At 43.4% G+C, this 27,500-nt stretch overlaps 2 protein-coding genes across 4 annotated transcripts in view; both read right to left on the reverse strand.

The window, feature by feature from the left end:
• Positions 1 to 27,500, reverse strand: part of tenm4 (teneurin transmembrane protein 4) — a 359,210-nt gene that overhangs the window by 18,863 nt on the left and 312,847 nt on the right. For all 3 annotated transcript variants that reach the window (XM_063204786.1, XM_063204785.1, XM_063204784.1), the window contains 2 exons: positions 10,297 to 10,593; positions 1 to 1,035 (listed from right to left, as the gene is read on the reverse strand). The exon at positions 1 to 1,035 is cut by the window's left edge and continues 583 nt beyond it. In XM_063204786.1, the coding sequence (XP_063060856.1) occupies positions 1 to 1,035; positions 10,297 to 10,593 (1,332 nt within the window). The remainder of the gene's footprint in view (positions 1,036 to 10,296; positions 10,594 to 27,500) is intronic.
• Positions 19,402 to 22,355, reverse strand: LOC134454023 (uncharacterized). Its single transcript, XM_063204764.1, has 3 exons — positions 22,131 to 22,355; positions 21,923 to 22,033; positions 19,402 to 19,977 (listed from the first exon to the last, which is right to left on the reverse strand). Exons 1-3 carry the CDS (start codon positions 22,353 to 22,355, stop codon positions 19,672 to 19,674), a joined length of 642 nt encoding a protein of 213 aa, XP_063060834.1. The 3' UTR covers positions 19,402 to 19,671.

The following is a 27,500-nucleotide window of genomic DNA, read 5'->3' on the forward strand; positions in this document are numbered from 1 at the left end:
ACCCGCCGAGTCGTACTCGAAATAGTCGTTGCCTCGCTGACGCAAGAAGCCGTCTTCGTCGAGCCAGTACTGGACGTCGCCGAGACGGGTGATTCGGTCCCTTAAGTCGTAGCGGAGTGGTGTTAGCCGGGCGCTGCTACCTGGGCTAAGCAGGTGAAGGTTCCCGTTGAGGTCATAACTGTAGCGCCAGAGAGGTTTGTCGTTTAGGGAGACCGTTTGAAGCTGCCCGTCTGCGTCATACTCATAGGCATAGCGGGTGGTGTTGGCATAAGGCCCGACCTTTAGTTCCTTGGCGACGACGCGGCCCATGTTGTCATATTGCACCATCATCCAGTACATGAGTGATCGGAAGATCTCGTACTGCACTTCCTTGACGCGGCCATAGGCGTCAAAGTGCTTAGTGTGCGTCATGACCGCCGTGGTGATGATCTGGTTGATGTCGTAGTAGATGACCCCAAACTTGCCGAACTGTTCTGTCTTGCCCGACACGTCGTCATAGCGATACAGGTCAATGGGCAGCGGCGTCTCATTGATCACTGCCTGCATGCTAGTCACCCGAAAGCTGTTGTCGTAGTTGTAGTCGAACCGGGCGTTGACCAGCCCCTCCTCGCTGAAGCGGAATATCTGGCGGTCGATGAGCGGCCCGAGCTGACGATAGCGAATTGTGCAGGTGAAGCTTCCTTCGCTCTGCAGGCTGACGGTCTTCAGCAGGCCTGCCGCCTCGTCGTACCCAAACGCCACCCGCGACGTGTCATGGAGCACCTCCAATAGCTTTGACAGCTTGCCATACTTGTAGATGACCCGTCGGCCAGTGCCCAGGTGCTGGGTCTGGAGTAGTAGGCCCTCCTCACTGTAGTCCTGGAGCACTGAGGCGTTGCCGTCCGGGGGCCGGTAGGTGTTGCGGTAGTAGCCCACAGAGCGGGTGGTCTCCAGGGTCTGCCGGGCCACGTTGGGCATGGTGACGGAAGACAGGCGGTCGCTCTTGTCAAACTCGAAGATGTACTGCCTCTGGCTGAAGAGCAGCAGGACCATTGACTGTGGAGAGGAGAGATGAGGAGAGAGGAAATGAGAGAGGAAGGAGGGGAGGAGATGAGGGGACAAGGGGAGAGGAGAGATGATGAAAGAGAAGAGAGGACAGATGAGCAGAGGTGAGGAGAGGAGAGGAGAGGAGTGGAGAGAAGGGGAGAGGTAGCAGGGGGTAGAGGTGAAAGAAAGAGCAGGAGAGAGGAAAGAGAAAGAGAGGACAAACAGTGTTAACTCCCACAATGACCACATATAGTACTTCACCGCACTCGGCACAATTCTAATCATTTTATTTTTTTCATAGTCGACATGCTGATAGCCCTGCTGTGCTGGCCCTCCTACAAACTAACCAATGCTAAACCCATTAATATGATAAACTCTACGCCTGCAAGGACAACACAAAGGTCAATGCTAATGCGTGCCTCCTCTTGGCCTTAACGATAAGCTCATGGGAGCCGACAGGGGAGGAGACAAATGGATCAGGTGTGCCAGGCCCAGGGAGAGAGGGGGTCAAAATGGGTTGCTCATAACATTGTATGTATTGCGCAAGGAAGACCCTTTCACATGACTTTGTCATGGGCCCAGCCAAAGCTGTCATCGGCCACGGATAGGCTTCACAGCTAAAGCCTGCTTTTTCCTATCCACAGACCACAGCAGGAATGCACTGCTGAGAAGAAAAGAGCACAGAAATGCTCTGAAATGAGCTTACCGGCAATGTACTGGCAGGTACATTTAATTCCACATATGTATATTAGTGGAAGCTGGGTCTTAGTCATTCCCCCATACCGTGCGTGTGGCTGAGAGCTACATCGTTTCACCGTGGAAGTGTTTAGATTACAGAACATTGTGTTGAGACACTATGCAGATAAGTACATTTGAATTGCAAACGTCCCCCATTTTGCAGTGTACAATGTACACACAGAGACAGGCATGTATGATATGGGGCTTTTAACATTTAATTTCCATTTACTGATAATGTGAACAAGGTGCATTCGGTTCCACAAATTTCTATAGTTACAAATCCATGCAGGCTTTGTCTTTGAGGCTCTCACGTCTGTCACGTGAGAAGAAGATTGCTGCAGCTCACATCACTTAAAAAGATAGCAGACCAAAAAAAGCACAGAAATTCTCTCCATAAAATCTTGGCAGTAATTAACACTTTGAAAGTGATCTTTTTTCTTTTCTTTTTTTGCCATTTCTTTTTTCACTGAGCCAAACTATTTTAAGACATAAGCGTGCTGTTGTCAAGCTGTCTGCAGCAACAATGTGCAAAGAGAGGAGGCGAAGCTCATCCCTGAGAAGACCTCTGTGCCTCTCTGTACACACTGTTAATTCAACACCAAGACTTAACATCTTCTACAGTGTATTTGATCGCAGAGTACACTCCAAGTGTTGAATTATCAATGCATTGTTTTACTGTCCACTGTGCATCTGAGAGAGCTTTAGTGACTAACACAAGGGCGACAGTGCTATAAAATGTGTAAGTGTAAGTAAGTTACCACTTTGTCATGCAAGGCAAGAGACAAAAATGCCACGTTTGTCAGAATAGTAGACAACATGCTTATACATGCATGACAATGCCAATAAACCTTCTCTCACTGTACCTCAGTAGTAAAATGTAATCAGGTTCATCATCATCACTGTTCTCCCATTCTCACCTTCTCCATGTACTGCATGTATTTATCCAGGACTTTGTTATGTACGGTAAAAGCTTTTAACCTTATAGCATTTATCTAATCTAGCAATGCTGCACCAGGGAAATGCTGTAGCAGTCATGAAAAAGATTTAGCTACCATAGTAGTACTACACTACTACAACATTACACAGAGTCTTGAGTCATACATTGCGATGATCATTGGAAGATCACTCTGCTAATAGCATTTTTTAAAGGGGGCATTAGCAAGACTTGAAATATTACCCACTTTGCAGTGGGCCTATCTTATAACCTTACTGTATATATAATGACAAAGTCTTATTCTGTTACTTACAGATGGTGTAACTTCAATCTGCTCATTACCGTGCCGGGCCGCGGCAGCGTACCGTGATCATTACACCCTGTGGCCATTCGGAATGCGGGGGGCAGTATAGCACCGCTTTTGCAGAGCAGCGTCTGCCTGTGTCTGTGGTCTGTTTGTGCTTCCGTCCTTGCCCGTCCCCCAGTTTTAGTAGTAGTAGAAATACAGTCAGCAAATTGCATGTTTTATTTAGCATTGGGCATTTGATAGGGCATTTGATAATAACACAAGTGTGAGCCCTAAACAAGACCACAATGTGAATTTAAACTCGACTTTTTTTCTGTCTTGCATTCACCGTCTCCCAATCCGTCCCTCACTTATTTCAGCACTATTCAAGCCAGGAACGGGTATCCTCAGGATACAGAGTTTGCATACCTACTACAATTTGAACCGGTAAAGACAATTAAAACCGAGTCAATCAGACAGGAACACCATTGTAGCCTAATTAAGTGTGTCCCGTGACGCCAGCATGAGAGAGATCGAATTTTAAATTTGGCGACGACATTCTGTCTTCAAAACTGGCATCGGCCGCTTCCAATTTAGGACCATAGGCCTATTCAACCGTTTCCACAACCTCACTGATCACAGTTGCTTCATCTGTAATGCCAGGGCTAAGAATAACGAAAATAGCAAAACAGAGTAGGCTAATAGGCCTAAACCGTAATGGAGAGACTGAGGAGACATGAAATCAAGCGGCGGAGTTCGGACCATTTTGAGTGGACCGATGTCGCTTGCTTTGTGTAGCCCTATCAAGCAAGCCTGTCTGTCTCATTTGTGCGATGAGCACAAAAACACAAATTGAACCACTCGTATAGTGTGAGTCAAACAGACATGAACAACATTGTAGCCTAATGAAGTAGTGCCCCGTCATGTCAGCATGAGAGAGGTGATTTTACATTTGGCGACGACATTCCGTCTTTAAAACCGGCGCATGCCGCTTCCCCTATTGCAGGTTATTACCTGATCTACACTGTCGTTACCACAAAAAACAAGGTAGCACAACTTAATACTATTACTAGCCTATATCTGGTAGCCTAAATAGTAGGTTGAAGACGGGGGTATTATTGGTGCTGTTTTTTTTTTTTGCGAAGCAGAGTGATCTGCTTCAGTGTAGCTCATTGTATGTTGATCCCTCCCTCAGTTTTAGGCTACAAGTGGAAAGAGTCAGCCAATTGCGCGTTGCACGTAACATTGGGTATTTGATAATAACACAAGCGTGATCCCTAAACAAGACCGCCAGTCGACGGTGTTTTGTTTTCATTATTCTGTCCTGCATTCACCGTCTCAATTCCGCTCCTAACTTATAGGCTAAGTGATGTCTGTTAATTATTTCTGCACTACCTATTCAAGTCAGGAACGGATATCCTCAGGATAGCCTGCGGACTAATAGGTTGAAGACGTGCTTGTGAACATTTCATCTTTTCAATGGGCTGTTCTGCGCGATCGACGGGATTCCGGTTAACTGGGGATGTGATGCACACATGACAATACATCTGTTACACCAGGTGTGGCTAATCATCTGTGATTAGGACTGCAAATTCAGTTGCTTCGGTGGAGATGCGAACCAACAGTATGACTGGGGAACTATGACTCCTATGAGGCTGGATAACCTGTCGCGCCACGACATGTCACAAAAGGCTGTGCAGTCCCGTGCACTGCACTGCACTGCACTGCTGTAACCCACCCCTCCCCCACAGACAAACATTCATGTTCTGAAAAGTTCAACACGTTCTGAACATTTTAGCCGCTTTGCATTAAGTTTTCGAGCAGACACTTGTCCACGGTGACGCAACATCGAAAGAGAAACGCTGTTCACAACCTAACTGAATAAAGATTTCATTAAAAAAAAAAACACACAGCATTTCTATGAAAATGTGCTGGGTGACCACACTGCCTATGCCTATCCAGATGCACGTATAGCAACAACGAGAAAGAGAGGGAGAGCGATTAGCGCGTATCTGTGTGTGTGTGTGTGTGTGTGTGTGTGTGTGTGTGTGTGTGTGTGTGTGTGTGTCGGGGAACATTTGAAGTGAAAAAAACACCCTCCCCCACTTCAGCATCAGATGTTGGTGGTCTACAAGTCAATATGCTTACCCGACTATCTTGTAGCCCAGTCATGAAGTTCATAAAGCCATCGGTAGCCTATAGGCCAAGTTATCCAAAATCCCTCCGCAAATTTCTGCATTGCCTGAGTTCATAGGCTAAAACAACTTTATTTAGGCCTGACTTATTTAGCTCACTTTATTAGCCTTATTTAGGCCTATTATCGTATTTAGGCTTTAACGTGGGCCTATTTTACAAAATATCGAAAGAAGGAAAAGACACGACAGACAAGTTGAGGCTTAGGCCTACTGATCGTAGCCTATCAAATCGAACATGCGCTTTATGAACACACTAGCCTGAGGGCAAACATCTTCTTGGCACTATTGAGATAACCAGGCCATGCAGGAATTCAACTACCTGGGCCCACACTAAAATACTGACAGACTACAATTGCTTGGATCTTCAGTGGGTTTCGTGGGTCCGGGGGGATGGGTGGTGATGGCACGCTTGATGTATTTTTCCCCACCCCATGCATGCACGCGGACACACAGGGTCGGGACATTCACCCAATGAATGACTGAGTGCGGCTAAATATGCCTGTTGCATATCGTAGCCTAATTATTCACACATCACGTCAAGTCACAAATTAGTAGTCTCTTGCAGTTGACCTATGCCAAATTAACGTCCTCCCTGTAAGGCTGCACTAATTCAAACAGGTAGAGGAGTCGGCTTAGCCTATAGCCAAAGTCTATAAAATGTAGCCTATTTTTTGTAATTTCCAATTATCTAGGCTATGTTTACGATAATGATTTGTTGCGCTACGACGGTGCTCAAGACAAGTTGGAACATAGTCATCTCAAGTGCTCCCATTTTATTTTGATCCTGCTTTAAGTCAATGGGCGAGAGGGACGGATGAAACTGGTGTTTCATTCGTCCCGACAGTGTCTACTGACACTTAAATCCCTTTTGCCTGTAAACCTGACAACTTTGACTTTTCATACTTTCGGATAGGCTATGTTAAAGTTTTCGAGTAAATCGCAGTGTTTCATTCGTCCCGAGTTTCATGAGTCCCTGCTCTCCCCTACTGCCTAAACTGTTACAGTTTAAATGCGTCCTCTCCAAACAGTGTGTGTGTGTGTGTGTGTGTGTGTGTGTGTGTGTGTGTGTGTGTGTGTGTGTGTGTGTGTGTGTGGGCGAGAGAGGGAGAGAGAGAGAGCGAGGGAGAGAGGCGCTTAATTCCCCGCAGAAAGAGCAAGGCGATGTCTCCAAATATTAGACAAATGCATCTTATTTTAGTTAAGTAGACATCAGGGATGTATTTTGCTTAATAGCAACGCCGACCTGATTGGTTCATATTGCTCTGAATAGCCACAGAAGGCTAGGCTATATTTTAATGGGTTTACGCGCGCGAGGTCATCTAACTGTGGTCACAGTCGCCAGGTGCTATTATGAGAGGAAAACTATAGCACGTTGGCAAACATTAAAGTCAGTTTAAGCCATGCATATGATGAACCAGTTTTCTTGTTTGAAAAAACACACTTCCCGGTGCGCAAGGTGCATGCATTTCTGACTGACCCAGATGAAATCGCATGAGGAACTCCATGATTATGAGATGACATTGCATATATTTCCCAGCATATATTTCCCCTCTCTCTCTCTCTCCAAACCCAGTTGTACTTGGACTCACTTTTAACACCGCTGGCCAGGTGAATCGCAGCACACATTGTTTGCAGTGAGCCGTGCCGTGTGCGAGTGCTGTGCAACTTCACCCCTAACGTTTAACCTAGACTAGCGAGTGCAGTGTTGTAAATCACGTGGAATAAGTGCAGCGATTACCTGCGTAGCCTACTTAATTATGGAAGTGAGTGTCATTTGGACTGCCTATGGAATCAAGCCTACTGTCACCAAGCTCTTCCTGTCTCCCCAGCCTCGCAATGGATGGACACCTGGCCACCGCTCCTCCGCCTCCTTCGGAACGGATGACTGTGGGGGGGATCTCCAAGGAAATTTGGAATTTCGGACTTGTAGGCCTATAGATTTGGGGTGCCCCGGGACTCTTTTAGATTTCTGTTAGTTAATAAATATTATTTTAAAACTCAATATTTGTGTCTTGGCGTAGGCCTATTTGTGGTGTACAGTACTCTCCAGGGTATTTGGTAACAAGGAGAGGTGTCGCTGGAAAAATGCGCACTTTCTCACCTGCGACACATAACCCGACAGTTGGTTACACTTAATTTGAGCACGAAAACAGCAATATCAGTCGCTTGCTAATTTTTGCCAATGTGACAACATTAAATTCATTAGGGAAGTGTAGGTTAGGTTATCGCCCCAGCTGTTGGCGATGTGAGATAAATAGCCAACGCTTACACGCTCAAACGAAGCGCTGTAGGTTACTGCGGTGAGGTGTATTGCACTCTCAGTAATTTTTACCAAACGAAAAAAGTATCCACAGCTAGACAACAAGTCTGAAGTTGCAATATTAGACGTTTCAAATCTTGCGATGCGATAATCGGTATGGCTTCTGGCTACACTCAATTTGCATTTTGTCAGAGCTTGCACATTAATGCAATTCATCCGATCATCATTTAAAAAAAAAAAAAGAAAATTCATTACATTATTTAGGCTATTCTTTTTATGACTCTTCCTACTTCCTGGAGGTGTTCTCACACAATTTATAGGCATGTTGTTATCCGCTGAATCGGTGCGTGCTGGTGAATATGAGCATATATTAATATGCCGTCAGCATCGTAAAATATTCCATATGGTAATAAACATTTTGGACGTCCAAGCTCAAACGGGAGCGCTGCAATAGGTAAGCTGTAGGCCAGAGAGAGAGAGAGAGAGAGAGAGAGAGAGAGAGAGAGAGAGAGAGAGAGAGAGACTACCACGTGGTAAAGCGTATAGCGAGCGCTCCCAAGTGCCACCCGGCGGTTGTTTGGGTACACTGCAGCTAGGCCCGGTACGTACCGAGGTGGATGACGTGGCATTACCTCGGTAAAGGGTGTGCATTGTAGGGGGACCGACTGTAAAGGCTTTTGGTTGTGGAGGAACTGTGCACGTGTACGTGCATTGTTAACTGGTTCAGATTTTCTTTAACACCTTGTGTTGTACATCACTGATCCTTGAGAAAGTGGCTAAAACAGGTTGTAATCTTGAAAGAAAAAAACAAAGTGAATTACAAAATAATATGGTATATCCTCGTAAACAAAGGTCTTAACTTTTCAGAAATGCACAAGGCCAATCTCCCCATTTTGATTTTTTTTCAGAAATCAGGTTTTTCTCCGATCATACCTTGCTTTTTGACAACACCGTCAGACACAATTAAAAGCAATAAAAAGTGTATTGATTTGGTTGTATATGTATCTGGAGTTTTTAAGTGATTGTGTGTGTTTTTTGGTTCACACATACGCCTTTAAATGTTGAAAATTCACCTACATTCTATTTTAATACTGCTTCATGTGTTCTAATTTAAAAATATGTGCTGTCAGACAATGCTTACTTAATGCCTAAATAGATCAAACAATTTTTTGTAATTTCACAAATATTCGTGTAGGCTTAAATTTGCTATTACTTTGATAATTCAACAAGTCCAAAGGAAAATTTTGTAAGCACATTCATTTAAAATGTCCAAAACTCCTTCTTACGGTGGTGACTTAAGAACTGACGGTGGTGACAGTAATCTGAAGGTGGTGAAAGTTACCTAATTATTACCTACATTTAGCAAAATAAATAGCCCTCTCAAGTCAATGACATCTAGCATAAACACTTTATTTTTCTGTGTGCACAGTATGCTTGTGCATGTGTTTTTTCTTCATTTGTTAGATACTGTAGGAAGTAGGCTTAGATTATTGAAAATGTGGCATAAACAGGTTTTAAGTTGTTCAAATCCAAAATATAGAGGGGTATTATCATAGATTAAGGTCTTGGCTGTGCAGTGAATGTATTCACCAAGCTCCCCATGTTTTACATTTTTCAGAAAATGGCCTCTTTCTTGGTTTTGTCACCAGCGTCAGACAGAATTAGAAGTTAAAAAAACCATGTTTACTGTATTTAAGTGAATTGCTTTTACAATTCAACATAATTGTAGATACTTATTGGAAGCATATTCTTAAAACTTGTCAAAAACATGTAAAACACATGCTTTTTTGTGAACTACATCAGATGTCACCACCGTCAGGTTTTGTGACAAAAAACCCTCCAAATTCACCTCAGTGGAGGATAGAGTATAAGTTTGGATCACAATTATTACTAACATATCTGGTAATGTTTCATTAACCAGCACAATTTAGTAGAATATGGAACAAGATGATGAGCGGAACAAAATCTGACGGTGGTGACATCTGACGGTGTGAGACAAAAAAACACTCTTTTACATATTGTGCATTTTTTGCTCACATTAGCCACTTCGTTTTCGCTCTGTTTCTTAGGGGCTTCATGCCGCTTCTGAAAAAGTATATATAATTAACATTAATGTAACATAATACTATTTAAACCCCCGACGGTGTTGACAGTTTATGGTTGGGACAGTACCAGTGTCCAAACAAATTAACAAATTGAGGAGAAATTAGTACATTTACAGGAGCTTCAGTGATGGTGAAGTATTCAGTAGAGCTGAAGTTTTGAAAAGGGGTCCTAAGTAATGACAATGACCTTGTCCATCCCTGATTTTATTGTCTTTTAAAAAAAATCTGACGGTGGTGACCAATATGCTGGACACACTTTGAGCAATCAGAAAATAATAGTAAATATTGTTTTACACACACTATGTGCATATCTGCAGAACCACTTCAATATGGACTTTCACATCATGGTGATATTATTCAATGATATCAGTGATTTTTACATTTTAAGTCAATTGAAATGATGATGTCTGTCCTTGGGACAGCTGTTTTTACAGGGTGTGGGCAGGTTTATAGCCATGAAAAGTAATAAAATTACACTTACATATTTCAAACGACTGTACATTTGTGTAACAGACCCCTGGGTCTTTACCTGGATTCATTTTGTTCATGAAAATGTAGTTTATTTTCAACAGAATTGGCAGTTTATTGCTGAGACGTGTTTTAGCCGCTTTCTCAAGAATCAGTGACATACATGTACAGTATCTATTAGGGAAAAAAAAGATTTAAAAAGTTGCAATGTTGTTATGATGTAGTGGAGTGTTTTCAGCAAAGAGAGAATAGGCCCGTAGATGGGGCAGTAAGAGGCTACAAACCTTCTCCAGGTAGGTGTAGGTCCATGACTTCCCGTCGGCGAAGGTCTGTGAGCTGATGCGCCCGTTACTGTCATACTCCATGCGCACGGACATGGTGCCACGCTGGATGCCCGCGACGTGCCCGCCAGGCGAGTAGGTGACGTTGACCCCATTGAGGCGGATGCTGGGCGCCCAGAGCGTGGGCCGGCCCGCGTGGTCGTAGTGGATGCGCAGCGTGAACTTCCTGTGGTCGTCGTATACCTTCTCCGTACGTGTGATGCGGTCGAAATCCATGGACAGCAGGTTGCGGTTGTGGACCTGCGGGAGGGAGTGGGAAACAACAGAGAGAGGGGGACATACTGTAGATCAGGCTCTGATTTGTGGACATACCTGTGCTTGTGTGTGTGTGTGTGTGTGTGTGCGTATGTCTGTGTGAGAGCGAGAGAGAGAGAGAGAGAAAGAGAAAAAGAGAGAGAGAGCAAGAAAGCGAGAGATTGATCAAGGTTGGTTAATGACGTGTACAATAGATTGAGATCACATTGGGGACAGCGGTGGTTTGGACTGGTGGTTAGTGATCAAGGCAGCAGATTGCTGCTGTGTACTTGTCCACAAAAGATGGTGGGATGGGAAGGGAGAAAGGGAAGTAGATCAATTTGGTTACTGAGGATTTTGATGCAGGTAGTGGTGGTTTGATGGCTACTCATTAGGGCTAGTCTAGAACACAGAACACCAGATGGTCGCTGGTTCAATTTCAGGGTCTGTCACCATTGGGCCCCTAACGAAGGTACCTAATGCCAAGTTATTACAGCACTGACAGACTGTATCGCCCTCAGATGGTTGGTTAACTTTAATCTCCCCCCGACACGAGCATCTGTTAAATAACAACATAGTAAAAGTTTAATATGTAACGTAATAATGTGTAATGGCAATGTTTACTGCACATAGCGGTTGTTTATTCCTAAATTGAGACAAATAAAAATATATGTATAGAAGAGATGTCTTAGGACCCAGAAGGTGTTTCAAAAGCCCTTCCTGTGGCCACTGAGGCGACCAAAGCACTGATAAAAATCATAATGATCTATTTTAATTACCAAGGCTATATCTAGGGAGTCTGGGAGTCAGCGAAGTGATGAACATAATAATTACGTATTTCATTAAAACGCCAGAGCCAGTCCTGCCTGTATTCATGCAAGCAGGGGCAATAACGTTACAGAGAGACTCAGGTTCATGAGCAAAAGTGTCTCTATGCAAAAGCTCAAGTTACAGTCAGTGCTGGTTCACCCTCAGTGTAAACAACGCAGAGGTGGTAAAATTCTACTCAAGTTCTAGTTCCAGGTCTAGGAGGACTAATTTGTTTTCATGCATTAATAACCTTTCTGCTCAGACACCACCACAAAAATGGTTCCGCTGTACTGCCGTCATTCAGGTGCATGTGTGAGGCAGGTCAATTGAATCCCATAATCACGAATTGATAATCATAAGATATCACACAAGTGTAACGGTTTAGCTTTTATTTACATTTTGGAGCAAGCAACACCAACTTGATGAAGTGCTGGGTGAAACATCTCGTGCAGGTTTTTATGAATATTCACTTTTTGGGGACTTGGGTGCCTGAGGCCAATGAAACGTGAGCCAAACAGGTGGTGTAATCAGCTGAAGAACATTACTCTGCAGAAGCAACACCTCACAGGAACACAGCAGATTTTGCTTTCACTTAGCGACTATTTTCAGCAGTGAGCGTAGTGTGTGTGTGTGTGTGTGTATGTGTGTGTGTGTGTGAGACAGAGAGAGTGAGTGTGTGTGTGTGTGTGTGTGTTTTCGCAACAGAGTGCATACTGTGTGTTTGTGTGCGCAATTGCGCATACTGTGTCTTTGTGTGCTTATGTGTTAACTTGCTTTCCACAGAATGTGTGTGTGTGTGTGTGTGTGTGTGTGTGTGTGTGTGTGTGTGTGTGTGTGTGTGTGTGTGTGTGTGTGTGTGTGTGTGTGTGTGTGTGTTTTCTGTAAGCACCCACAATTCGATCAATGGCCACTCAGTGTACTACTCTCAGTCCGAGCCAGCCCCTTTCATGCCAGCTTGTGGTTCCCATGGAAACAAATAAAAGACAGGCACCCCTAACCCTGGGCCCTTGCACACCCACCCACACACGCTCGCTTGCACGCACACACACCTGACCCACGGCACAGTGTGTGTGTGTGTGTGTGTGTGTGTGTGTGTGTGTGTGTGTGTGTGTGTGTGTGTGTGTGTGTGTGTGTGTGTGTGTGTGTGTAGTATATGTATATATTCATGTGTGATGCCTGAGTGCCAGAGGAGAGAAAGAGTGAAGAGTGAGATGAGGGGCAATGCACCATCACTCAGTGCACAGGCAGGTGAACAGACATATTGGACACACTGGAATACAATACAATACAGTGCAGTGCTGTGATGCAAGGGGAGCAGAGAGGAGGGAACCAGTGAGGAAGAAGAGAAACCATTTGCACCAAAGGAAAACTGATTGTGGTAACTGATACGCCATGCCTTCTAATGGACATAACATGAAGAATACAAATTGGAAAACACACACACACACACACACACACACACACACACACACACACACACACACACACACACACACACACACACACACACACACACACACACACACACACACACACACACACACACACTACATGTACAGAGGAGACACACACACACACACACACAAATAGGAGACACACAAAGAGCAGTAAATTATGTAGTGATGGTGAGAGTGGGAATGCTAGAAGCAGGTAAAGAACTTTCAACCTCAGTCTGCCCTAACAGATTTTCGCCATCAGCCATCTTGTCTAGACGGCATACTGTGTATTGGTGTTCACTTCCTGATCATCTTATCCTCTCCTGGTTTCACGCATCTTCTCCTGGCTGGCAGGACTGAGTAACAGTCTTAATCCGTGGCATATTAAGTGTGACTAGTAAACAGACACCGAATGAGCTCATTTGTTTTTAATTGCATTGTTACCATCCAGCCCATCCGCTTACACACTACCGCAGAAACAGTAGCAACAACAGAGTTGCACTACACCATAGGGTGAGACACCCCACCCATCAAACACATAGAAACACACAGACAGACACAGACACTCACACACATGCACATGCACATGCACACGCACACACACCCTCACGCACGCACGCACGCACGCACACACACACACACACACACACACGCACACATCCATATCGCCACACAGGCGCCCTCGTTCTCAGTATTTAGGGCTGGATTAGAGTGTCTGTTCCTGGGCTGGGCTGCTGTGTTGCTCTGGGCCACCTAAATCCACCATCTGGAGCTTTTAGTAGAGTGGGGAAGAAGAGCATGTGTGCTAATGAAACGTTTTCATTCTTTTCTCTGTTCTGCAACCTTTCATCCCTCCTCTGACTCTTTCTCTTTCTACCCTCTTTCTCTACTCCTGATCTCTTGATCTGATCTCTCAATCATCTCTCTTTCTCTCCGCCTCTGCCCCCACACTGCCAAGTACTGTGCTGTACATGGGTTTTGTGCGGCGTTTGGCGCGGCGTTTGGCGCGGCGTTTGGCGCGGCGTTTGGCGCGGCGTTTGGCGCTGCGTTTGGCGCGGCGTTTGGCAGGGCTTAACAGAGTTTTAGAGCGGCTTTGCGCGTTGTTGTTGGAATTCATCCAGGAAGTGTAGGTGGTGTGGAGGAGGAAGGATAGGGGTCACAGTGGAAGGAGAAAACGGCATTAACCCCCCATATGTCCAAATTACCCCAGATACTAGGGGTGCAACGGATCAGAAATCTCACGGTTCGGATCATTCCTCGGATCAGAGCCCACGGATCGGATCATTTTTCGGATCAGCCAAAAAAAAAAAAAAAAATTAATAATAATAATCTCATTATTATTATTTTTTTAATCGATAAGACAAATAAACATAAGATGTGTCTTTGTTAGGGGTGGGCATAGATAATTTTTGAATGTAGATTAATCTCATTGCAATTATGAAATTAATCTAGATTAATCTATATCAAAATGTCTAATTCAGAATATGCACACTACCAAAATAATGGCTTAAAGTCTTACTTGACAGATGACTTTAAAGTGACTTACTGACAGATGGCACATAGACCAGAGCTCATGTCCTTAATTGTACATGCAAATGCAGATAAATGCATCAATCTTTTATTGAAACACAATTGCCTCAGCGGTCAGCATTTCTGAGAGAGAGAGAGAGAGAGAGAGAGAGAGAGAGAGAGAGAGAGAGAGAGAGAGAGAGAGAGAGAGAGAGAGAGAGAGAGAGAGAGAGAGAGAGAGAATTGGCATTGACTGTTAAAAAAAGGCAGCGGCTGCTTTAAGAAGGCGGAGACTCTGCAGGGACATCAGAGCGCACAGAATGTCTAACCAGATGATTTAACCTGTTCACTGTCCTCAAAATGTCAGAGGAGTCACAAAACGAAATGAATTTAGTTTGCCAAAGTTTTATATCACACGCGACTATCGCGGTACGTTACATGAGTATATCTCACTGCGTCGCAAATGCGCTGAACTCAACCGATCGCAACACAAACATTTAGCGAGACAGTTTGAATTTGACAGTCAGTCTTCAAAATGCATTTACAGTAGGCTATCACACGGAATGTTTTGCAACTATGGCACAGGCAAGATTTCGGGAACAGTTTGTGCTGTTGTTTGTGTTCCATGCAGTGCGTGAGGTAGACGTCCCAACGATTAGATTGAACATGCGCGCAAATGCATAAATCGAACCGCGGACCATGTGTGTGCCGAACCGAAATGATTGGTCCGAACGGACCACGGATCAATGATGATCCGTTGCGCCACTACCAGATACTCACTCCTTCTCTCTTTCACTCTCTCCCTCTCTCTCTTTCTCTCTCCCTCTCTGCATGCTGGAGTCTTTCGCCTGTGAAGGGACAATTACACTGGGGCCAATTAATGTCACTAATACCTAATTGAGAGGATTACTTTACACTAAAAGCAACTAGTCCCATGAATAGAGGCATCCTCTGGGGGAGGGGAGCGGTCAGGGGTGGTGTGTGTGTGTGTGTGTGTGTGTGTGTGTGTGTGTGTGTGTGTGTGTGTGTGTGTGTGTGTGTGTGTGTGTGTGTGTGTGTGTGTGTGTGTGTGTGTTTGTGTGTGTGTGTACATTCACATATATTCACGTGTGTCACTTATCCCCCCCAATACTTGGCTCCGTCACATGATAGCTTCCCTGAGTTTACTGGAGCGGGGCCGCCTCATTCGGTGCCATTCCTTCCTTCAGCACAGATTAAGCTAATGGCTGAGATCAATAGGCTTGCAGAGGAGAAGGACAGCCGGAAAAGACTGCTGGAGTCCCCTGTATTCCTTTTCATGTGCCGATTACACACCTGAGTTTTTTTTTTTTTACCCTCATACTATTTTATTTCTTTTTTTTCCGCTCACTTTCTCCATTTCTATCTGTCTCTCTTTGTCTCTCTCTATCTGTCTGTCTGTCTGTCTGTCTGTCTGTCTGTCTGTCTGTCTGTCTGTCTGTCTCTCTCTCTTTCTCTCTCTCTCCCTTCCTTTCCTATCAGGGCTCGAGAGATGGAACCAACTTCAGCCCCTTGTGATGGCATGCCGGGGTGTACCATAGGTGGGGGGTTGAGGTTTTGGAGTGATGGTAGCTGCAGCGGTGGAACAGCAGAGGAAACAGCAGGCAAGTTAAAGGAGAGAAGGGGGCAAAGGGGTGAGAAGGATTCTAAAATTCCAAAGAGCTAGGGAAGTGGGTGGGTGGTGAAGTGCACTGGGGTAGTGTGGTGATGTGATGTGATGTGGGGTGGTGTGGTGTGCTGAGGGGGTCTGGGGGATCCTTGTGCTGGGTCGTGGTTCAGCAGAGGCCCAACGGAGTGGAAAAAAACCCTCTCTGGCAGCCATGGCTGTTCCCAGGAGAATGGAAACCCACTCCTGGAGAATGTTTTTCAAATCGGACACCGACTTTAAACAGAACGAGTTAAGGAAAGTGGATAGGGCTTTTTTATGTTGGGGTGAAGCGAGAGAGATATAGAGTGAGGGGAGAGAGAGAGAGAGAGAGAGAGAGAGAGAGAGAGAGAGAGAGAGAGAGAGAGAGAGAGAGAGAGAGAGAGAGAGAGAGAGAGAGAGAGAGAGAGAGAGAGAGAGAAAGGGGAGAAAGCCTTAAGACAGATAGACCAACATATAGACAGATGAAAAATAATAGAGAGACACAGACAGAAAGAACAGAAGAAAAACTTTGAAAGTATTCAAAATTGCCGAGTTGGTAGAAGAAAATAGGAAGAAAGAAAGGTATTCACACTCACTGGACTAACCAGCGCTAAACAATGTTACTTACAGACTTTGATGACTAAAGAGATCTGTGACTGTAGACTAACTAAATGACACAAAGAACTTTCATCTACTCCATCGTAACAAAGGGGAAAAAAGCTGATTTGAATGAACTTATTAAGTTACTGCCAGCACACTAAATGGACATGCACACTAAACAATGATGTTGAACAAACAGCTTTCAAGACCACCAGAGATTGGTGATTAGTGACTAAGGACGAGCTAGGCTAATATAAATGCCTACCCCCTCACTAGCCACTTAATGACGTTAAGAGCCTTCATCAACTCCACAGATCATGATGAAGGAGGAAACAGGCTAATGTAAATGCCTACTTAGTCACCAGACGCATTAACTCAACGCCAACACTGAACAGCTGCTGTCTTCTGTGATTCCACAGTTGGTGACAAAGGGGTAAGCAAGCTAATATAAATGCAGACATACAGCAGTCCACTTATTAACTAAACGATGCTGCTGAACAAAACAGCATTAACGTAACGTAATAGTACGTTAGCTAATAGTAATACAGACATATAGTAGTCAGAAGACTACCACCAGCCTTTTGATAACACAGTGTTTGACTAATGTGAGAATGTGTGCCCCTCCTCACTGGGCAAACCAACGCTACAGAACTGAAAAAAAAACAGCTTTCGATGAGTGCTCCAGAGATTGGTGAAAACTCAGTCTTCTAATGAACCACCTCGTTGGTATCATCTCCGACCGCAGTCTGCTCAGATCATCGTTCCCGGTGATTAAAACGACAGTGTGTTCAAGGGGGTGTCTCATTTGTTTTCATCAAGTCAATCAATTATTCATAGACTCATAGCATATTCACAGGCCCCGACAAATCTAATAAGTTTCATTCCCTTCCTGTAGCCTCATTAAAATCAAATTAGTCATTTTTTTTGGGGGGTGTTGATTTTCATGTCCAATATTTGCTATCGTCGGTTGCTTGTTTCCGATATGCGAAAACAAAAACAAAATGTGTTAGATAACACTTTGGAGATTAAGAGTTTTTAATCTTGTTTGTTCAGTGGCTGTTTTGTCCCTCCTTACAGCAAACAAAACACACACACAGACACACAGACACACAGACACACAGACACACAGACACACACACACACACACACACACGCTCATACGTACACAAGCATGCACAAATTTGTTTGGGGGCAGTACAGGACTTAACACTAATAACGCTGTGTAAACAAAAAGAGAACAGTCAATACAGTGGCCGTGTTTATCAGCACGTAGCTGCTGCAGCAGTGCACTACTTTGATGGTACACACAGACACAGACACACCCACACACAGACACACCCACACACAGACACACACAGACAGACACAGACACAGACACAGACACACACACACACACACACACACACACACACACACACACACACACACACACACACACACACACACACACACACACACACACACACACACACACACACACACTCCTTCTTACAATATTGTGTAAAACCGGCTTCCTTACTACACTGAAAAAAATGGTCTGTCGAAATAACGTAAAAAAATCTTGGACATCGGTTGCATCGATTAAATCATGTCCACAAAGTCCCATTAATTCATGTTAAAAGTGGCTAACTGTATTCTGTTAAATTAACATGATTTTCTAATGTGTACGTGAAGATATTTTTTCTTATCAGTCAAACATGATTTTTTTTGCATTTGTCAACAATTTTTACATGTGAGACTGATGTATAATATTATTGTCAGTCAAACATGATTTTTTTTGCTTTGATGGACATAATTTTTACATGTGCCACTGATATATAAAATTGTCATAAGTACAACACGATTTTTTTCTTGTTTGATGGACATAATTTTTTTGATGCAACCGATGTCCAAGATTTTTTCATGTCATATTTAAAAAACTATTGCATGTCAAATTAACATGTTATTTTAAATAGCAATTCTCTTCAATAAGCAATCAACCACAACTAGAATTTGAGTACACATTTACAACATTTATTTCAAATTTCTAGACATTGCAGACAATTGAAATCAAGGTCAAAGACAGTACGGTGCCTTTAGATGTTGAACAAAACGTAGAAAGGCTACAGTTTCAGTAGTTCCCCCAAATCTGAACAAAAACACACAAAAAAATGACAGCAGCAATGTCATTGAAGACATTTTCCTGACCTTATAGTCAGATAAAAAATAAATAAATCAAAGCCCAATAAAAACTTGATGCATTTTCCAATTGCAAAAATAAAAATGTTCTTGGGCAATATTCAGTGCATTTCAAAATGTCCCTTCAACTTTCAACATTGCAAGTCATACCTTTGGCAGAGAGAAAACTGAAAATACAAGGTTGCCGATTAGAAAAAAAGCTGGCTCGAAAGGCTGCCCTACAAAGGCAAAGTGCAAAATGAGATGTGTAAATAATACCTGTAGTATAAATAAAAATTCGCTCACATTTCCCTGATCCTATAGCCAGGTGGAAAAAAAGTGCATTTCAAAATATCGAGCCCCTTAAACTTTCAACATTGTTAGTAATTTTAACAACTTCGGCAGTGATACGACTGAAAATACAAGGCAGTGAGATGGCCTTCATTGTTGAATGTAGAATGTGAAAAGAAAAAAAGAAAAGAAAGCAGGCTTGAAGACTGTGCATCTGTATGGATTGCAGATGATGCACATAATGTGCACATTTTAAGCACAAGGTCTACTGAACACAAGCCAATAGAAATTATAATAGTATCAAAAATGATAATAAAAAGAGTTTTCCTGATCCTATAGACAAGAAGAAAATATTCAAAAGCCCAATGAAAAAATTATTTCCCAATTAGAAATAAAAACAATGGTCTTGGGCAAAGTAGACATTCTGTGCATTTCAAAATTCAAAGCCCCTTCAACATTGCAAGTCATTTGAACTTTGGCAGTGAACTCACACTGACTGAAAATACAAGCCAGTGAGATGGCCTTCATTGCCGAATACAGAACGTGAATAGAAATCTGGGTTGGAAAGTCTGCACTCTGCATACATTTCAGCAGCGTCCAGCCCAGCAATTGGATTGATATCGGAGGAAAGACCCTTTAATCACGGAGTTTGTTTTGCAGGGCCTGGCATTTCTTTGACATGGTGGTGCCCTCTAACTCCATGATGATCTTTTGCAGAACCTCAAATGTATATTTGAGCTCTGCTGGGTAATCGAGATTCAGAGCATACATCAGCCCAAATATCAGAGCTGCTGCTAAAGGCACATTGTCCAGTTCCCCCAGTACCTGTTGTCCCTCTAGGATGATCACTATGTCAGGATGCTCTGAGGGGCAGCGCTTCACAACCAGAATCCCCAGTGTTGTTTCTTCCACTGCTCTCTGAATCCGGCCATCATCATCTTCCTACAGAGTAAGATAAAATGATAGAGAATGGGAGAACAAATCAATTAAAGCACTGATTTTAGCCTGCATAGAAACGTCAGTCATCATATCAGCTGTATTGAGGGCAACAACATGATTAACATGTATATTAAAAAGTTATGCCATTTGCTTAAATGTGAGAAGTGTATTGTATTCTGTGCCGAGTGTCCACAATCCTTCCCTGTGCACAAGCCAAGTTAAATAAAAGGATGTCAGCATAGTTCAATAACCACATTAGCTACCCAACTCCACTTGCTTGCCTTGGAGGATAAGGAGGGTTGACAGCAGCTAGTCAGTTGAGAACTGCCACTCCCATCAGCCATTTTGAAAAGAACACTCATATAAAAATACATGATACATAAAATACATGCAGTCTTCTCTTCTCACCAGTATAACTACAATCTTTATTAAAAAACAATAGTGACCTGCACATAGACCGTGGTCAGGGAGGAAAGTAACACCTATGAAAAAGGATTTCAGGTGAGGACTAATCATTGCTGCTGCTGCAGGTACCCTAACCACTGTGCTCATTGTTACTCCTGCACCCCCCGCTGCTATGCACCTTGTTGCCCGTATGGCAAGCGTGCAGACCATCGAAAGTGCAAGGTCTGCTGGGGGAAAATAATAAAGTGCATCTCATTGTGAATCCATTTTACCAACAGTGACAATTTAACAAATGGGTTGAAATTGGAGGTAATAACCACGCTGGTTACAAAGTTAATTTCGCAGGGCTCTGGCAGTGATCTTTCAGTGCCACCTGAAAAAAGGAATGAGTGGTCCTTCTGCTAGGTTGCACAGGCCTAGGGCCTCCTCAACATCCCCTGAGGTGTTGGCATCTCCTCCATACTCACTGCACTGGTGGACAAAGAAAACCTTCTTGCCACAGCACAAAAACATTAAATCTCTGATGAATAATGCTATCGGAGTGGGTTAAAGACACTGCCTCGAGGTATCTACAAGGGTATGACAAAAAAGAAACAGCCAGAGAGGGTGAAAAAGATAAGTGGTCTGTGGACCCCACCTGCAGACTCATATAGGGAAATGTTGGTCAATACCTGCAATATCTACCAACTGAATCCATTTTGCTGGCTGTTAGGCAAATGCAAATATAACAGTGAGTTTTGCTACTTTGCTGTACAGGCAGATGGTATAATTGAAAGTTATACCAATTTGTTTTGGAGTTCCATTTATCGTCTATATATTATGCTGACAAGGAACTGTCTTAAAGACTGGCATGAAACATACATGCAAAAAAAGGTTTAAGTGTTGCATTCCCATATGTTGTCCTTTTTTCTGTAGGGAAAAATATGATGGGCAACACCTGTGCTCTCAACACAGACATGATTCTAGACTGGTCTCATACCGTGATGGGGGTGGCTCTCACATGCCAATGTAGGTCAACTGAAGAGAAATGTGTGAATTTACAGTGGTGTATATAATTGCATGAATTGACATAATCTTGAATAATTGTCAACCAGTCTTGACTGTCCAAGGATAGCAACCATTTGATGATGGCTTAAAAAGGTGCACCGTGTGATATTTTAGTAGTTCATTACCAGAATCCATGCTGCCAGTTCACAATTGTTAACTTTTTAACACCACCACCAAATTCTAAGTATTCAATATGACTGACAAAATTGCACTTTTCATACATGAAAAGCAGGATCTATTCCATGTTCCGCCATTTTGAATTTTCAGAAATAGACATTTTTAGCTGCAAAACGTACTTGTGCTTTGGTCATACTAGTAAATATTTGGCAATAGGCAGCACAATTTCAATGAGCTGCATAGTTGCAATATCTTACACGGTGCACCTTTAAGTCTTTGAACACATGATGCACTAAAAAAGCAGAAAATAACCCATCACAAAGTTAACGGACTACTTTCTTAAATGTCAGTGTAAAACTAGTAAACAATTTACACTTACCACAAGTTCTCGAATGAGGTTGCTTGGGTCCTCGTTGAGGTAGATGCACAACCCTTTAAGCAGGCATTCCCGGACAACATCAACATGGTCAGCATCAGCGGCATCAACATCCTAATTAAAGAGGAATGAGGATACAACTACTTGTGATTAAAACCGAATGCTTACTTTATCACTGCAATTTTCATCTCACAATATTTAGTATTCTTACCTGAGTAATTGGTGACATAACAGTCTTAAGATGAGTGCCGATCTGGCCAGTTCTTTTCTTGAAAAGCTTCACAAGGCTGTCAGACAAAATGTCCAACTGAGAGAGAAATCGGGATTGTAAGGCTATTGTTGTGATCCGTCTGAATTCAGCGTTGATCTGAAGACAGGGAGGAAAAAGGCATACAGGAATTAGTGCTGCAATCTCAAGATATTTTAATGGTGACATGTCTATCAAACTCAATATGAATATGCCTAAACTGAATATGCCCCACCATCATGTACTGACAGTGGACCTTTAGGGAAAGCCCACAGAAGAATACATTTCAAACATACCTTTTTCCATTATCCAAACAGCTTTAATGTTCGGAGTGATTTGTACAGAAACACAAAAATTGTACAAAGCACAATTCATCTCCATGATCCATACAGCATTTACTTTATCCAATTTCATGTCAGCTTGTGGTTATGTTGACTTACCTCCTGTACATCAAAGAGTGCTGGCCATCTCTCCTGAACCTCGTGGATCATGGGTGCACTGTGAACGACTTCTTGTCTCCGATAAGCAAAGGTCTTCTCCATTTTCATCCTGATCTCTCTGCTATGTCTCCTCTGCACATCAGACTTCAGCTCCACCCGAAGTTTCTCAAGGGACAGATCATCTTCCCCTGTAGGGTAGGCAGGGCAGTAGTTGACCTCAGACCTCTTCGGTTTTTTAATGCCAAGAGCAGGACTTGTTTTGACTCCTGCTGTCAGCTGAACAGAGTTTATCACCACCTCCGGACATCCCAGCTTCCTCAAGCGAGTACGGTACAGTCCCAATTTATTCTTCAGGCTACTTTTCCACCCTTCATATCCAGTGAACGAGTGTTCTTCAGCTAGGCAAGGGTGCTTGGATATCAGTGCCTTCCCAACCATGCTAAACTTCCTGTCAGAGGCATAAAGACCATACTTCACCATTTCCTGGGTTAGTCCATGGAGAATGTCTGACTTGAGTTTTGGGTCTGTATTGGCGCAAAGCAGAGTGTGATTTTCCTTGTATGCAGCGTTAGCCTTCATCAGTTTCATTTCAGCGTCATATGTAAACATAGGGCAGTGGAAGGTTTGAGGCCAAAGGGACCTAGACCCAGAAGGCTCGGAATCTGTTGAGGACATTACATCTGTATCAGCACTGCTGAGCGTTGGTGATGGGGATGAGGTGGAGGGCCCGGCTGCAGTGGACATGGTGGAGCTACAGGCATTCAGGCCCGTGAGTGACTCTGGAACAATTCTAATGGTCCCTCGATCTTGGACTTCATTCATAGAAGTGAGGTTCATGTAGGCATTTCCAAATAGCGGGTCCATGAACTGCAGTCTGAAATTGGAGGTTAGACCACATTGGCTCCGGACTTCACAAACCAGGTCCTCTGTTGCTGCAGGAAGTCCATCTGGGAACGTCAATCTTTGGCATGTGTCATCTGCCAGAACAATTCTCAAATATGCTGGAGAACTCATTGTGTTCAGTCTGCAAAGACAATAAAAAAACATGAATACTGTTAAGTACATAAAGAAAACACTTGTTGCAAAGGTCAGGTTGACCAGAAACAGTTTGGAATACTTTTTGCATTTGGTTCTGTTAATCAGAAACATCTCGGATTAAAACACTGCTTTTTGCACAATACCGGTATGTGTGCATTCTGAATGGTTTTTGCAGCATGTTAAAATGCAGTGCAAGTCCAGGTGTAATGAGACGATTGTTATTAATGAATAAGATAAGGCCTTATCTTAGCGTTTCTCAAAGGGGGCGGTACAGCCCCCCAGGGAGCGTTGGAGAGTTCTAGGGGGGTGTTGAGAAGGATACAGCCGATGGGCTCGTGCTTAGTTGCCATTGGGGGTCATTAGTCCATTTAATGTTTTAATACTAAGGGGGGCGTTGTCAGGCTTCAGTGTTTCCCACAGAAATTTTGGAAACTATGGGGGCAGCCGGGATTTTTTTGTTGTCCGGGGGGGGGGGGTCTTTTCACGGGCCTTTTTTTGTCCGGGGGGGGGGGGGGGTGGGGGGTGTATTAACGCAGTGTAAATGCAAAATGGCAAAACAATGAGTACAGTATGACATTGGCGCATGGAGAAACTATAGGCCTACGCCTACATTTCAGCCATTTATATTTTGAGAAATAAGGCTACATAATACACATGCAGGGGCCAATGTAATGAAAAAAATAATAAAACAAAATAGGAGCAGAGATAAGAATTTAAGATTGCTATGAAATTGTTAACGCATAGGCTATGCCTTTTCCCCACACACACATAGGCGTACACATTCTACATGAGGGGTGCTGGTCACAGGGCCAGTTTTTCAAAATTCCTCCCATTAAAAGGGCTGAACAACATATTACACATTTATGTCTATATTCACATTCATTAGCCTACACATTCATTTCTATATGCAGCCCGATGTCTCCTCTGCCTTGTCAATGAAGGCCTGTCACCTAACTCATTACAACTGTAAAACAAAGCCTGGGGAGTGTTAGTAAACTCATCCCAACTGTCCCTTCTCGGAAGGTTTTTTTTTTTTTATTGCTCCCAAACCCAAGTTAACTACAACAACTTGACAAGGCTTTTGATCCCTCTCTCTTTCAAGCACTTGTGGTTTTCTCTATAGGATGTATTTACTCCAGGAGGAAAATGCGAAGGAAATCGTAATTGAAATCGCTTTTAACAAACACGGAAATCGTAAAAAAAAAAAAAAAAAAAAAAATTTTTTTTTTTTACATTTTCGGAAACTATGGCGGCCAAATTTAAACTATGGCGGGCCGCCATAGTTTCATCAATGTATGGGAAACACTGGGCTTGTGATGATGTCTGGGGGGGCATCGGGAGGCTTTTGATAAGGCCAAGGGGGCGTTTCTTCAAAAAAGGTTGAGAGCCACTGCCCAGAATGGCATTGATCAGTTTGTAATGAATTAGTAATTCATTCAATTTAGTAATTCAGAGTTACTAAAGACTGTGTGTAACGTTGAAGTTATGGAGTGTCCTTTTATGACTAGTACATCCTTCTACAGGTGGAATAACCTAGGTAATCCCATGCTGATTTTTGTTGTTTGTGTGTGTGTGTGTGTGGTCCCCTGTCAGTGTTGCACCCATCACACAATCATACAAATTGTCCTGTTTGACTTCCTGATGAGTCACATCCTCTGTGTGTGTGTGTGTGTGTGTGTGTGTGTGTGTGTGTGTGTGTGTGTGTGTGTGTGTGTGTGTGTGTGTGTGTGTCTGTAATTTACCTGGCACATGCACCATATGCTCCAATTTCAATAATGCATCCGCATGCTCCTTCTGAAGTGTATTTGGAACTGGACTGTGAGGGACTGCTTGCACTACAGGTGGTAAATGCACCCTCTGCAACACCCAAATCACATGATACAAACTCAGCATTACTTGTCTTAAAACGTGCAAAGGCACATTAAGTGCACCAAGAAGTATAATTACCATGTAGCATTGAACAGTTATGAAAGGTTCAGTTATCTAAATGTATTGTCCATATGTGAAACCAGTGACTGACAAACAAAATGCTCCTTTAGCTGATTGAAGCAGGATTACACAAGACCGTTTTAAATATCATCACTTCACCAACTCAGTAGTAGACTACGCGGTTGCAAAACACTCCCTGCGCTTGAAATCCTTCTTTCTTTACAGCTGCCACTATTGGACACTGTGGTGTCGTGGAAAACAGAATTAAAAACTAAATGCATAACTAATGCTCACCGTGAACGAAATGAGGACACAAATACAAGGACTTCCAAAATAAAACTACTTCATTAATAGACTATGCACGCTCATTAATTACAAAACCTGACACATAGCCTATTAGGTCAGCGCACCGTGCACTTGAATTCAGTCTGTACAATTTCCCCTACCACAAAGTTCAAAACGGCAAGAAGCTAATTTGGTTTCCCAAGACTGGTACTGCAATCATATCTCAAACACAAAACACAATGATATAGCACAAACCAGTGTACGTGAAGATTTCAGACGTAAGCCCATGTCTTTGGCCAAATACTGCATCCTTCCATTTTTTTGTCGATGGGTTTCAATGCACGCACGCGTTACCCTTTAGTAGCCAGGTGCCATCAAAACCCAGCTAGCGTAGCATTTCTAGGTTCTAAATCAGCTCAGCTCGCACAGCAGTGACCACAACAGGTTTCGGCAAAAGCAATGAATTCGCCATAAAACACGTTACGTGTTGCAATAGTAAAACACACACCACTTAAATACGACGACAACGCCACAACAATACCGTTTTCGACAGTTACATTGGGCTGACGCCACAACAGTAACTTAACCCAAAGCTGGTATGATTAGAATGCAAGTTAGAGCAACTATCTGTTTGTAAAAACGCAATGGTTTAGCAAAACATTCGGAAAAGCTACAGAAGATTAAGAATACATTGATATTTACCTCAAATTGTAGACCTTGAATGCTGTTCGTAATGTCTTCAAAATGTGGAAAACGCCAGTTAATTCCTCCTTCCCGCTTAGACTCAGGTCAGGTGCATGAGCTACTGGAACTGTATCATTGGCTACTGAATTGAACACGTCACGTAGTGGGCGGAGCCCCGGCCTAAATCTAAACATTTTCCTTACCATCCAACATGACAAAATTATGTGAATTTGACATTCTCAAGGAATAGTTTAGGCTCACATGATTTTTTTTAATTTCAGGAGGACCACTAATATATCTTGTTAGGATCTTTCTATATATTTATGCCATTTCAACAACCACAAAGAGACCTTTTTTTCAGTGTAGCAACCTAGTTACCATGGAGAGGGAAAATGATGGAGAGGACACCAATAGAGAGATGATAGTAGAGGGATGGAGTAGAGAGACAGGAGAGGAGGGGAGAGGCAAGAAAGAGGAGAGGAGAGAAGAGAAGGGGGAGAGGAGAGGAGAGGAGATGAGAGGAGAGGAGGGGAGAAGGGGGAGAGGAGAGGAGAGGAGATGAGAGGAAAGGAGAGGAAGGGAGAAGGGGGAGAAGGGGAGATGGGCAGATGGGGAGAGGAGAGGAAAGCATCATTGGTGGCCTGGTGTTATAAATCGTGATCTCGGTGCCGCGGTGGATGGTGGTCGTGGTAACTGGCATGTGTCACCGTCACAGGGGGTCTGAACCACGCACGCACGCACGCACGCACGCACGCACGCACGCACGCACGCACGCACGCACGCACGCACACACACACACACACACACACACACACACACACACACACACACACACACACACACACACACACACACACACACACACACACACACGCACACACACACACACACACACACACCATTACACAAACAAAGGGTCATAGCTGCTAGATAGCTGAGCATAAACTCTCCTTAGACT

The sequence above is a fragment of the Engraulis encrasicolus genome, chromosome 8 (assembly GCF_034702125.1).
Source record: "Engraulis encrasicolus isolate BLACKSEA-1 chromosome 8, IST_EnEncr_1.0, whole genome shotgun sequence".
NCBI classification, from domain to species: Eukaryota; Metazoa; Chordata; class Actinopteri; order Clupeiformes; family Engraulidae; genus Engraulis; species Engraulis encrasicolus.